This window comes from Mytilus trossulus, chromosome 3 (genome assembly GCF_036588685.1).
Source record: "Mytilus trossulus isolate FHL-02 chromosome 3, PNRI_Mtr1.1.1.hap1, whole genome shotgun sequence".
Classification (NCBI taxonomy): domain Eukaryota; kingdom Metazoa; phylum Mollusca; class Bivalvia; order Mytilida; family Mytilidae; genus Mytilus; species Mytilus trossulus.
The window spans coordinates 37263150-37277444 of NC_086375.1; the positions used below are offsets into that span (position 1 = coordinate 37263150).

The window sequence follows — 14295 nt, forward strand, 5'->3', positions numbered from 1 at the left end:
AATATCAAGAACATACGACAGAAAACTTCAATAAAGAGCTCGCGCATCCTATAGTATGACACTGGCGTATTCTTTTACGTAAAACATCAACATCTAAACATTTGGAAAAAATCCAAACAAAAAGTAGAATAAAATAAATAAATAAGTAACCCCATCAAAATAGCTAGAAAAATCAGCCCAATGCAGAAATAAATCAAATGTTTCACCGACACCTATACGAATGACACCTTCTCTCAATCTGTATACGCTTGTTTTGAAACGTTAAATGACAATAGACATATAATGATCTAAAGTAACTTAAAATAATCACTTCGTCGAATAGATAGCAACTCAACTCGCAAAAGCACTGAAACACGTACAAATATCAAATACGCTGATTATACAAGTCACCAAAAGAAAACATAACAACCCACATTACATGCAGTAATTCTAACGAAACAGGCTCCTTTATATTCGTAGGAGTAGGCAAGCTACGCCTCACATCTTCTAGTAGGTTAATTACTAAAGACGAATTCGTCGGTAAACATGATGATCCAATAAGAGAATGTATCCACTGTAAAGAGTAAAACGGTTGTTCAACTGGACTAACAGTATTTCTCGAATGTGTCAATACAGCTAAATATAAACCAACGCAAAAAGCTTTTGCTGGTACAGTATAACCATTTTCAATTCTGTTTGATCCAGCGTAAAATACTCAGATAATATCCTTCATAGTTGAAACTGCTAAGATTCCTACATTAGTTCTGAGAGAAAATTCACTTTGCTAACTAGTGAAGCAGGTTAATTCTGCAATTCTTCCGGTGAGTGCCTGCAAAAATATATTTGTAATTAAAAAATAAAACATAACTAATAAAAGCAATCTAAAATTATAACTTTCAGCTAAGTATTATGCATCTAATTATCCACAAAATTCATATGAAATCTCAAATCAAAAACTGAGATTCAAATCTAGTAAAGCTAGTAATCTATACCTAGAGATCAAGAGAGATCTATCATATACATGCAAGAGATCAAGAGAGATCTATCATATGCATGCTCACATCAAAGTGATAGTATACATGCTCACATCAAAGTGATCTATAATACATGCTCACATCAAAGTGATATATGACTGGATAAAAAATCCATCATTAATGCTATTAAATATGCAAATGTTAAATCAACATTGCCAAATATGGTCTTTTTACTCTACCAGCTATATAAGCATGTCTGTAAGTAGAAAGATCCATAAATGTTGTCACTTCAGAAAAGAAACCATCACCATATAGAAAAACCATCACCATATAGAAAAAGCTTTAGCCAAAAAACCAGCAGAGAGCCAGTATAGAGTAAAAGTTTAATTTTCACTGTCGAAAATACATTAATTCTTGTGGGAACAAAGAAATAGGTGAAACGAACAACCCGTTAATCCCTCGCCAATCAACCGTGAAAGCGTCAATACCTGACGAATTCACATTCCAAAATCTGGAATAAAAACTATCAATTTAAAAATTGTAACCAGCGGTAAACTAGTCAACCTCATGAGGTCCCCTAAGGGATTCAACTATCTGAAATACAAATTCAGAATTAGCCTGTGGCCAATCATCAACTATCTGAAATACAAATTCAGAATTAGCCTGTAGCCAATCATGTTAATCAACAATCCGACTAAGATAATCTGCTCTCTTATCCTCAGTACGTAGACTCACTACCATGTCAATATAAACATTGTGCAATATATATGTGCTAAAATGTCTAAAATCAACTTTTGCAATACTGATGTCGTGCTCCTTTCACTAACAACATTTTTAAATGTGGTTACTAGTAATCTTATATTGTTGCAAGCTAAAAAGTTTATCAACGACAAAAATACATTTTTCACTACTGTGAACTCCTTCCATTTGGAACTTGTAGAAACCTCACATTCTGTAAACCACATATCGTGAACAATATTACATGGGTTTTCACTGTACGCTATAGTCTGCCAAGAACTTCAGATTTAAAAGGTTTAATATTGGCTTCATGTGCATTTAAAACCTTAAATCTTTTTATTAATAAGACCAATACTGTCTACAGATAAATGTATATTACTGCTCCGGTATGAATGAACACTATTTATATCATTAGACAAATGTCTTGTCAATAAATATACAATATTGCCTATAACTTGAGAAATAGATATATTAAGCTGTCCTGGCTACCAAAGAAGCTATATCTCCCTAACAAATACTTTCCGTTTTAGCTAAACACAAATCAATGTATGAAATGATATTCATTATATTGTGTATACAATTGTCAGGAATAGTAAAAACTCCTTTAACTTAGCCCCTGAAATTATAAGGTTTTAATAGTAGTCCACAGACGTCTCAGCCTTGGGTATAAAACCGCTACTTGTTGTATTACATAATTCCTCATCGTCATGTGTACCGAATGCATCGTCTATATAAGTACATAATAATCTGCTTATTTTCTTCTCTCCATTTTAATGAGATATTCTAGTAAAACTATAACAAGCAGAAACACCGTTAAAGTCCCATACAAATCACAGATATTTAGTATGAGGTGGAAACATATAGACTAATGTATAACATACTTAAACGTATATGAAATGGTATAAATGTAATGTTTTGCAATACGCATATCTTCAAAGTTTACACTTGTCTTCCGCAAATACCTGTCATATTCTGTCTCAAATCTGATTTTTAACGTGTTGTTTAACTGAACAGAAACAGTTAACGGATTCACAACAAAGTGAATATTTGACATCTCTACAATTAAATCATAGCTTATAAATTAGTAATCGCTGATTTAACAAAAGAGGTATCTTAAAAATAATAAATTATTTGACAAACAATAATCGATATTGTATTTGAATAGAAAGGTAATATACAACCATCTCTTATAGTATCTATAATAAATATAGGCGTATCAATATCCATTTAAAATTGAATGTTTCTGCTAAGTCTATCCTTAACAATAATATCAAATTGACCTACTTGATATTCAATAAAATCATTGGTCAAATTATAACCAATACAATTATCTATTATAGCTAAAATTTATAGATAATTTAAATACTCATCTTTCAAAATTTCACTGAGGCCAGGTTTGGTGGGTGATTTCCTACTGTTCACATACGGACTGCTGGACCTGAAGTGTGTGTAGGACCAACAAGAGTAGTATGTTCCCTTTTTCTTTTCTCTTCACCTGGCAGTGGTACTCCATCAACTGATTAGCACACTGTAACTTATCCAAGTCCACCAAATTTCTCTCTACCACCAATAATTGCCGACTCAGTACCTCTACTTTGTTGATTTAAAGCAGTTAAAACAGTTCTCAATGAAATATCGGGTTCACCTTCATAATCCAAGACTAAATTCGAACGTACTAATCGACTAACACAGCTAGAAAAATTAACGTGACCTATCGAGTAGACCCTGTCGTGCCGAATGATTTAACCGCCAAATCACACAAACCACTTAACCTAAACGCCACCTATATGGGCAGACAATTCAGAAGAAAATAATTTCATTCTAATTCATAAAATCAACCGACTGAAATTATATTAAATTAATTATCAATTTTCACATGTTCAACCTTTTATATTGCAGTTTATTCCATTCTGGATGAAAACCTCTGTAACAAAATTTTGAATTTGAGCATTGATTTCTTTTTAACTTACAGTAATGCAAAGGATATTAAGCCTAGATCATATATATTACATGCTCAGTCTTCTAACAGACTTACCATTAGAATGACCTGGCATTACTGACCTCTAGATTTACATCCCATCATTTTGTATTCATTTTTCTCAATAAAAATATGTATCAAAGCTCATTTTTTCTGAATACTGGTATCCTTTAACAACTTTTTTTTAGACTTGGGTAAGGGATTCATGTATACTACATATGCATATGTCTATTGTTGAAGAATGTCCTATGACCTCTAGTTTTCTTTTGTCCTTTTTTCATATTGCATTTGGTTGCTGTTCATTGTTGTATACATGCATACATCTTTTATTTGGTTTTCAAGAAAAAAATACCTGAATAAAGTTGTTTTTTAGAATCGGGCAAATTTAGCGCTTGACATACGAGTATTATAAAAAGACACTTGTCGATTGTTGAAGACTGTATATATAAAAAGAAGATGTGGTATGATTGGCAATGAGACAACTATCCACAAAAGACCAAAATGACACAAACATTAACAACTATACATTTTAGGTCACCGTATGGCCTTCAACAATGAGCAATTGTTGACCTAAAAAAAATCTATGTTGACCTAAAACAAATCTTTTGACTGTTTTTTCATATTGCATTTGATTGCTGTTCATGGTGTATACACTCCTTTTTTTTTATTATTAAGGAACAAATACCTGAATCAATGGTTTGTGCAAATATCTGAACTCCTTCGTATGGCTGTGATGTGTCTTCTGTGAGACTTTCTTCTGAAGTGGTACGCTTTAAACAATCTTCAGCTATTTTCAAACTGGAAGTCATACTCATTGTACTGCTTAACATAGACTCTAAACCTCCAGCTGAAATACAAAGAATTTTCTTAAAGATACACCCAGAATGTGTTAAATTTGTTAAATTATCTGACTGAAATACTTTCAAAAGGGAAAATAAATTTTCCATTCAAAACCTGCTCTATGTTTCTATGACTTCTGCTGTCTTCTGAATGTAAAAGATTTGTAATTTAATTGTTTGTTAGTTGTCTCCTTCGGGTGTAAGCAAAGACTACTCTTAAATGTATCAACATACTAAACTTATGATCTTTTTTTCTTTTGATTAAATCTCTTTTTTAATACTAAAATATTTACAATTTATAAATTACATATACACATGTAACACATATAAGCATTCATTTGTTAATGTCTCTTCTTAAAATTACTAAGAATGATCTGTATGCTTTGATTCTAGGCAAAACATTCATACAAGTTCATTTATACTTTACTAGAAGGTATTAGGATATGAAAATTTACCATGTTGATTTCTTTGTTTGGGTTGCAATGTAATCTCCAAACCAGTTATTTCCAGTTCTGTACTTTTTTGTATCAGACAAGTCCATGGCACAGAGACAGATATCTCATGTATAAAACCGTCTACAACTTCTAATGGTATATTGCTACTTTCTAAAGCTTCATTCAAAGACTGAAAATATATAAAAATAACATACATGTACAGAAAGAATCAAGTTTTCTCATCAAAATCTGTTTCTCTAATTCTTAAAAGATTTATCCATTTCCTCACCTGTTGATTATTTTAATTGATCAACAAGTATATTTTTTTAATCTCAGGTCTCAGTAGTTAAAAATCAGCGTTTAGAAAAAAACTCTGTATAATGGTTTGTTGCGGAATGATGGAATATCATAATGACGAACAATGGTTAAACTATATATGGCACCGACAACTTTGTTGCGGGGCCATAAAAAATAGGAGTGGGAAAACTGATTTTCTGGACAGAAAGACGGAGTGCAAATCTACAGTCCCCTTCTTCTTCATCAGCAAGGGACTATAATATTAACTAATGAATATTACAATTAATGCTTCATTACAATTCTCATATCTTTTCATAGCATTGCATGATGGAATCTGCTTGTATTTATATAATGATCTGAACAAAGTTAAGAAGTCAGCCTGGAACCAAAGACTTTAAGGTCCTTCAAAAATTAATGGAATGATTTTATATCTCCTTTGCATGTAAATTTATGTCATGTTCTTTTCCTATTTCTGGTAAGTCAGGCCTAAATTAATATATTGTTTGTTTCCCCAATCCTGACCTTGCCAAGCCAGGTGTAGGTAGGTAGGTAGGGAAATCATTTAATTTTTCCTAAAAGCTGGAACAATGCCGGTTGATCTGGTAAGCATGAAAATTGGAAATGAATAAAATAATATTTGACTAAGTTTGGACAATAAAATTTAATGAGTAGGACCGTTTTGGCAGGGTCGGTCAGGATTGGGGAAACAAACAATATTTTATTTTAGGCCGCACAAACAAAACCTTTTCTATCTAAATATTGTAGTTGGTGTAATTTTGGCTTGGTGCCACATTTGGAGCAGGATCAGTCTACTATTCCTTGCACCTAAGATAACTCCTGGTTTTTGGTAGGGTTTGTGTAGCTCAGTCTTTAGTTTTCTACGCTGTATATTGTGTTTAGTTGTTTTGTCATTTTCAGTATTTTGTTACCATGGTATTGTCAGTTTGTTTTTTTGTTTTTGACTTATGAGTTCAAATATTCCTTTAGTATCTTTCACCTCTCTTTGAGCACATGTGCAGTGTTCTTGAATCATTTACAACAATATATTTAACATCTACTTGGTAAGCAAGTTTTTCCATGAAAATACACAGTATAACCATTGAACACACATCATATTCACTTTTAAATTCCTGTGGTGACAAAGGATGTGTGGACAATGTACCTGTACAATTTATACACAGCCAATGATGACACAATGTACATCATTCCTGTAAAGTTTGATAAGAGGTGTGGGAAAATATAGAAAAATGTGATGGCATTGCCGCAAAATAGGAATCAGATGCTAATTGATCCATCATTCTGCCTCTGATGAAGGTCCTTTTTGGATCGAAACCAGTCAGGCTATGAAACATCACCAGGCGCTGTTAATTATGTGTAATGGTATATATACTGTATTTTTATGCTTTTACATTTTTCTCACTGATACACATAGTTAATATGGCTTCTTCTAACGAAAGCTCCATTTGGAGTTAATGGGTTTAGAGACTAATTATGTCAGTACACCTTCCCTAAATTGCCTTGGAATTAGATGCTACTTTATAAACTGTAAATGGTGATTACTGCATGCATGTACAATTGTATGAAAGTTTACATTTGAATAGGGGTGTCATTGGGGGTGGTAAGGGGTGTTATGATCCAGGATCCCGCTTACTGTTTTGTCAGATTCCTGTATCCTGCTTACACTTAATAATGTACATATATACATGTAAGCAGTTCTCATTTTTTGTAATTTCCTGTGTCCAGCATGACTTCATTTCCTGTTTTTCACAGTACAATGATTTAACTTTCACCTGTCACGCTTACAATAAATCGGCAATCCCGCGTCACGTCACAATACACCTTATCGCTATTTGTCAGCCATTGCTGGATATCACACAGGTTCCCGTAAAATTTTGATGTCATAAAACAAAATGTCTGACCCCACAATGGAAAATTGATTGTTAAATGCGTCAAAAGTTAAAACTGGCGGGTCAGCCGGGATTAGCGATGTCACAAGGGACTGTATACATTGCAGTTTGCTGCACACGAACTGGAATTGTTTATAAATACTAAAAGTGATAGAGGGCCATGCCAAACGTTTAAAAGGACAGATAAACAAAGTAAGTTCTGTTAACATCAGCAACCTGACAGTGAGACCAAATAACTTGCATTGTTTACAAAATAGAAACATACATATTATTTTACATGTGACCCATATAACACATTTTGAACAAAAGGGTTCACAAAATAAGAAAATTTGAATTTTGTGAATAAAGGTCTATTTGTTAAGATATTTCTACAAATATAAATTATTAACAACCTCAACATTTAAATCGAGTTGGGTGATGTTTCCTTTGCCACTGGAAAGATTGACGCTCAGCTGATCGAGAGTCAGCTTCTCTTTCAGAAACTGTCCAAGATAGTGTTGTAAAAGGTATCTGCATGCCCTTTTCTTCACATAATCTGACCACGGAAAAGTCCAAGGCATTGTTATTTCAATCTAAATGATAAATAAATTCATTCACAAACGTAAACAAAGATGACCCATCTTTCTTATTTACGGAAATTACGCACGTGATATCGTACGGACTGACCAATTTATGTGTCGCTGATCCCGGACATTACTGCTACATACACATTTTTTTTTAAACTTCGTTTTCTGTTTAATGACCTTTAATAAATACATTTTTTTAGTATAAAAATCATTTCAAGAATTACCAAAAGAATATGAATATTAATGAAAACAAAATTTGAAATTTTGGGATTGTACTGTTTATTAAAAGTTCACATTTTGTCTTCAGTATATAATGTTCATATATATATGAATATGAGTTAGTAATTGTATTGTTACTGTTGTATGTAAAAAAAATGTTTGTATGTATCTATGCAAATCAATATTCCTTTTCCTTATTCGCAAAAGTAATTTACCTGTAATAAAATCTGCGCAAATGATAACAAAAATCGGCGCAAATGAAAGAAAAAATCGGCGCAAATGAAATGCAGATCGGCGCAAATGCAAAACGCCGGTTTATATATTTTTATATATATCATTTGTTCAAATTTTGCATAGGATTAGAAACAAAATGGGAAACAATGATGCTCCTACAAATTTTTATGCTATTTCCTACACTTTTTTCCAGTGCTTTATTTAGATGGTATCGAATTTTTGTATTTATTTACTTAGTTTATTTTATTTTATTTTATATTTTTTAGGGGGGGGGGGTCATTTTAGATCTGTTCTTCTATAATTTTCAAGCCAAGTTTGCTCAACTTATTTTCTCTTCTTTATTTTGAACTCCATTATTCTCCCCACCCACGCCCAATTTAAAAAATTACATTCACACGAATGAAAGTATAACATCTTCAGTATCAAATAAGAATTTTTGCTAAAATTTCTTTACTATTTATTGAAGAATCATCATGAGATCTAAAAAGTCTATCCAAATTATTTTTGCAAAGAATTCCGCTCAAGTCGGTGCTAGGGGCCTTATAAAACTTGCAGTGAAGTGAGAGTTTTTTTCTATTGGCTCGGCGTTAAAGGCCGCACTGTAAAAAGGGGCGGATCTAGCCATTTTAAAGGGGGGGGGGGGGGGGGGTTCCAACCCACGACAAAAAAGGGGGGTCCAACTATATGTCCCCATTCAAATGCATTGTTTGACAAAAAAGGGGGTTCCAACCCCAGACTCCTGGGTCCGCCAATGCTGTAACTATGAGACATTGAGCAGTAATAAAAGCGCTGTTCCTTCGCTTTTTGTGGTTTTTTTTGTTGTTGTTGTGCATGTACTGATTTTGAGTCATGGATGGATACTCCATATTCTTTGTTTTTCTAATTTAAAAAAAAACTCACAAACCCAAAACTTCAGTGTGAAAAAGGGTAGAGGTGGGTCTAAAAAAAAACTATCCCTAAGTACCTATAGATAATTTTTACACAATCTGACAATGTGCTTAACCTGTAGACTACCTTCAGCAAAAAAATCCACTATAACTAATATTTTTTTAGTATTAATGCGAACAAATGGAGAAGACCGTAAATATAACATGTTTACAAATAGATAATCAATTATTAATTTAAAAGTACTTGTACGAAGCTATAGCTACGACAGAGGTGAAATGTGAGTTTTAGTTTTTGGCCTTATCCTACAATTGACTTTATGCATTTAATAGTTTGCCTTGAAAGAAGAAAAAAAACAAAACTACACTAGCGGTATTGATATAAGGAGTTACTTGTTTCAAAGAACTGAATTACGAATATATAGGCAGTAGAATTTTTGAAATTAACAGAATATATATGCTACACATTATCAGATTAAACCTACGATTAACATGATAAAGTAGTAAAATAATATGTCAACTTAAAGTAAGGGTATTTCATTAGGTAACACTACGTGGAGTTGCCTCAATAATATATCATAGTAATTGAAACATTACATTTTTTTATATGCAGAACTGTTATGTTTATGCTTTGAAAATGAATTTAATTAAAAAATTATGTCTCCCGTAGTTTTACAAATGATAAAGTATATTAGGATTTAGCAAGGGAGTATGGTATGGTTAGTTTCACCTGCAAGAACATAAATCAAATTAGATATTTAAGTGATACATAAATGTCATATTAATAATTAATACACGAATGGTTAAAATGAAGAAATGAATATACATTTAAAAAAAGAAAGGACATAAAAACAATCTTGCTTGCGTTTCAATATGATCGACAATAACTTGAAACACTTCACTGATTACATGTGAACTGATTTTATAATATATTTTTAAGTATGTGCTTGAAGCCATATTGCATTTGTTATACTTTCTTAAAACAAGTGTACATTGTTTAATGAAATATATATCAAACACAGTTAACACCCTTTATTTCATCGCGTTTCAATATTTTTTAAAAAGTGACAATATTAGAAATAGTTTAAATTGATTGACTACAAAAAGTAAATACATATGCATAAAGTAATTATAAATGACTACAAAATAAAGCAATAGTTTTATTATGGAAAAATAACTGCAAAAGATGAAACATTAGAATACCACTACGAATTTAATTATAAATTGCAGTGAAAAGAAATTTTATTTTACAACCGGGTTAAACATGCAGTCTTTCCTAATGAAGGTAACTGAAGGAAGATTGCAAACCTTTCTCTTACATTGGTATATAGTAATGTTCTCCCCGATGGAATGTGGCTTTCACAGCCCTGACGGAGTAGGGCATATGAGTATGTATGCTTTGTCGCAGCCAATAATTGAATCTCTGACTTTGTTACCGGACGGGTTAACAATTCATACCCAGATGGTGAAATGTTATAAAGATTGTTTAGAAAAGGTGAGAGAGTTGGTTACTTGAAGGAACAGGGGACTGAGTGAGTAGAGTGGGAGAGTGAAAGAGTGGCAGATTGGGCGAGAGTATGTGTGGCAGAGTGGGCGAGAGTATGTGTGGCAGATTGGGCGAGAGTATGTGTGGCAGAGTGGGCGAGAGTATGTGTGGCAGAGTGGGCGAGAGTATGAGTGGCAGAGAGAGTGGATGAGTGGAGAGAGAGAGAGTGTATGAGTGAGAGAGAGAGAGTGTATGAGTGAGAGAGAGAGAGAGAGAGAGAGAGTGTATGAGTAAGAGAGAGAGAGAGAGAGAGTGTATGAGTAAGAGAGAGAGAGAGAGAGAGTATGTGTGGCAGAGTGGGCGAGAGAGAGAGTATGTGTGGCAGAGTGGGCGAGAGTATGAGTGGCAGAGAGAGTGGATGAGTGGAGAGAGAGAAAGAGTGTATGAGTGAGAGAGAGAGAGAGAGAGTGTATGAGTAAGAGAGAGTGAGTGTATGAGTGAGAGAGAGTGTGTATGAGTGAGAGAGAGAGAGAGAGAGAGAGAGAGAGAGAGAGAGGATGAGTGAGAGGATGAGTGAGAGAGTGAGAGAATGGATGAGAGAGTGGATGAGTGAGAGAATGGATGAGAGAGAGTGGATGAGTGACAAAGAGTGGATGAGTGACAAAGTGGATGAGTGACAGAATGGATGGGTGGATGAGTGAGAGAATGGATGAGAGAGTGGATGAGTGAGAGAATGGATGAGAGAGAGTGGATGAGTGACAAAGTGGATGAGTGACAGAATGGATGGGTGGATGAGTGAGATAGAGTGGATGAGTGAGAGAGAGAGAGTGGATGAGTGACAGATAGTGGATGAGTGAGAGAGTGTGAGAGAGACAGTGGATGAGTGAGAGAGAGAGTGGATGAGTGAGAGAGTGTGAGAGAGTGAGAGAGTGAGAGAGAGTTAGAGACAGTTACAGAATGGATGAGTAAGAGAGTGAGCGAGTGAGAGTAAATGAGTGAGCGAGTGAGAGTAAATGAGTGAATGAGTGGGAAAGTAAGAGTGGGAGAGGGATAGTGGGAGATTGAGTGAATAGGCTAGAATGTGAGTAGGGGAGAGAGTGAGTGAGAATGGGGGACAGAGAGGGGGAAGAGAGAGAGAGTGAGTGAGAGGAGGACTGAGAGAAATGGGGAGAGAGGAAGAGGAGCAACTGGGAGAGAAATGGGGTGAGAGGAGTGAGTGAGTGAGGGGAAGAGGAGAGAATGGGAGAAAAATGGTGGAGAGAAAAGTGAGTGGGTGCAGTAAGTTTATATTTGAAAAATTCCATCATAATTGACAGTATCAGCCAACTCAGAACATTGAAAACAATCCTCTTTTATGAGAACAAACAACCCGTCTTTTTAAGAAAAAGAAGCAAACTTGGACTGTATTTTATCCTGTCCCTTATATGGTTTTATAAGAATTCTTTGTCATTTCTGTATCTTTCTGATGCCCCCTTAATAATGATAGGTACTGAATACAATTAATACAAAACATTATAACCCTTTCGTGAATTATTGGTATATTTTTGTCGCTACTTTGAAATCAATTCTTTCACTTATTTATAAAAGAACATTCTACAAGTCGGTATTTAAGTGCATGTATCATTTACTGGGGAATTATGGCTTCAATCATCATAACAGTAATGCAATAGATATACTAGTACAACTCAGCGACATGGTTATGTTTATGAAATTTCTCTTTCAACAAACAGGACAAAAGTTTTATCTCTCCAAAGTCGAATTTTTCTTCATTTTTTTTTGTTATTGTGCGTGAGAGTTGTTTAGTTCATGAAATTAGAGTCTTAAACAATTATTTCCAGCTTCCTTTTGTTTTCTTGTCTAGCTTGAATTTGTCAATGACTATTGTTTACAGAAACAGGTGTTATAATAGCACATTATACAAGTTAGTATACAATTGCATGTATCATTTATGAACAGATAATCAAAACTCGAATACATGTTTATGTCAACAATGAAATAGATCTACTGATCTCCTAAATGGAGTCGTTTTTATATAATAAATATCCGAAGTCGGACAACCATTTAAGTGTCTTAGCTCTAGTATCTTAACCAACACACTGCAGGCTGTTCACGGAGCCAAACGAAAAACAACTGACGGAATTTTACCAAAAGATGAAACACAATAGGTCGTTTATTTTTTGTAGAAAATGATCTTTTAATTAAACATACTCCGATTTAAAACAAAAGTGTTTAATTTTTCCTACGCTTTAGACTTCGAACAACATTCATTGGTGGGTGACATTGTTGCATGGTTGATTTTGTAAGATACACATTTGATTTAGCAAGACAGTAATTAAACATTAATATCAGTATGCATGCAACCTTTCATTTGTTTGGTTCCTTTTTTTGTGACTATAAATTCTAGTTGGGTCATTTCGCGTGCAATGATCAACCGGAGTCAAACTTATTCATCGAGTTTATGTCGTCTTTGACTTATCCAATTCCCTATATATATTTCTCTTAAAGTTATTAGGCCTATTATTGCTAAGTTATTCATTCAATCTATATCATCTGGTTTTCTTTAAGGTATTTGTTATTTTTGTTATTTTTGTATTTTTTTTGTTGTGTTTTTGCTTTTTTTAAATGATTATTGCAGCCCTCATGTTCAGACTTGATAAAAACCGGAACGTCATTATCTCTGCCATCGTGACTAGTCTTCAGGACATTTACACCAAACTCTCTGCAAAGTCACAGAATGAGATAAACTTCTATCTGAAATAAATTGGTGAATCAATGATGCAGCTATGTGAACATCCGGATTCAACAGAAATTAAAACGAATAAGTACACGTGACATTGGTCAGCATTCGTTTAACATAGTAATATTACATGTAGAAGTGATATGCGTTATATTCTAATACTATCATATTCGAGATCTCCACGACCAGATTGAGGTTTCAAAGAATGTCAAAGGTAAAAACAAAGAAATCAATTGATGAAGTGAAGTTAAAACAAATAGTTTGTTTTTTTAAAATTGCATGCTGAATTGTATGCGGAGCAGCTACAAATTTATACTGCTGATTTTTTTGGTCGTAATTTTGACACTTTAAAGACTTTTAATGCCACCTTAAGATTTATAAGCACGGGTATAATGTTGCATTTAGCTTCAAAATGCCAAAATGAAAATGAAAATCGTAAGTTGTGGACTATCACGAAACATACAACGATGTGTTACAAGGTCTAGACGAATCTCTTATTCCCCATACCAACAGACTTTGTTTTGCTCGTGAATAACATGTGCTAAGCGGACCATAAATCTGTCTCATATTTTCCTTATTTGAAATAATCTCACCTTCTATAAATATCTAGGAATATGATTGGTTAAACGCAATGTCGTGGAGACCGTGTAGATTTCATATAAGGCTACTAGGTAGGGCTTAATTCAATACACGATTAGTAGTGGCGTTATGTCCCTTGATAACAACACGTTGTTGAGGAAAATCTTAAAGGTTTCAACGGACGATGAAATAGATAATGAGCGATTGAAATAAATTCATAAAAATGTGTTTTATGAATTTATTTCAATCGCTCATTATCTTATTATTTTTATTGTTGGAATTTGTTTTTGTGTAGTTAAAACATATTTATTTTGAGTGGATTGGGAAATAGTTATCAAAGGTACCAGGATTATAATTTAGTACGTCAGACGCGCGTTTCGTCTACATAAGACTCACCAGTGACGCTCATATCAAAATATTTATAAAGTCAAATAAGTACAAAGT

The 14295-nt window shown here is 33.7% G+C and overlaps 1 protein-coding gene across 1 annotated transcript in view; it reads right to left on the bottom strand.

Moving 5' to 3' along the window:
- The window catches only part of LOC134711383 (autophagy-related protein 2 homolog B-like), a 95034-nt gene extending 87246 nt beyond the window's left edge, over window positions 1-7788 (bottom strand). Inside the window, exons 1-3 of the mRNA XM_063571943.1 lie at window positions 7539-7788; window positions 4964-5132; window positions 4355-4516 (exon numbers count right to left, since the gene is read on the bottom strand). Of these exons, the coding sequence (XP_063428013.1) occupies window positions 4355-4516; window positions 4964-5132; window positions 7539-7706 (499 nt within the window). The 5' untranslated portion in view covers window positions 7707-7788. The remainder of the gene's footprint in view (window positions 1-4354; window positions 4517-4963; window positions 5133-7538) is intronic.
- Between the last annotated feature and the right edge of the window lie 6507 nt (window positions 7789-14295).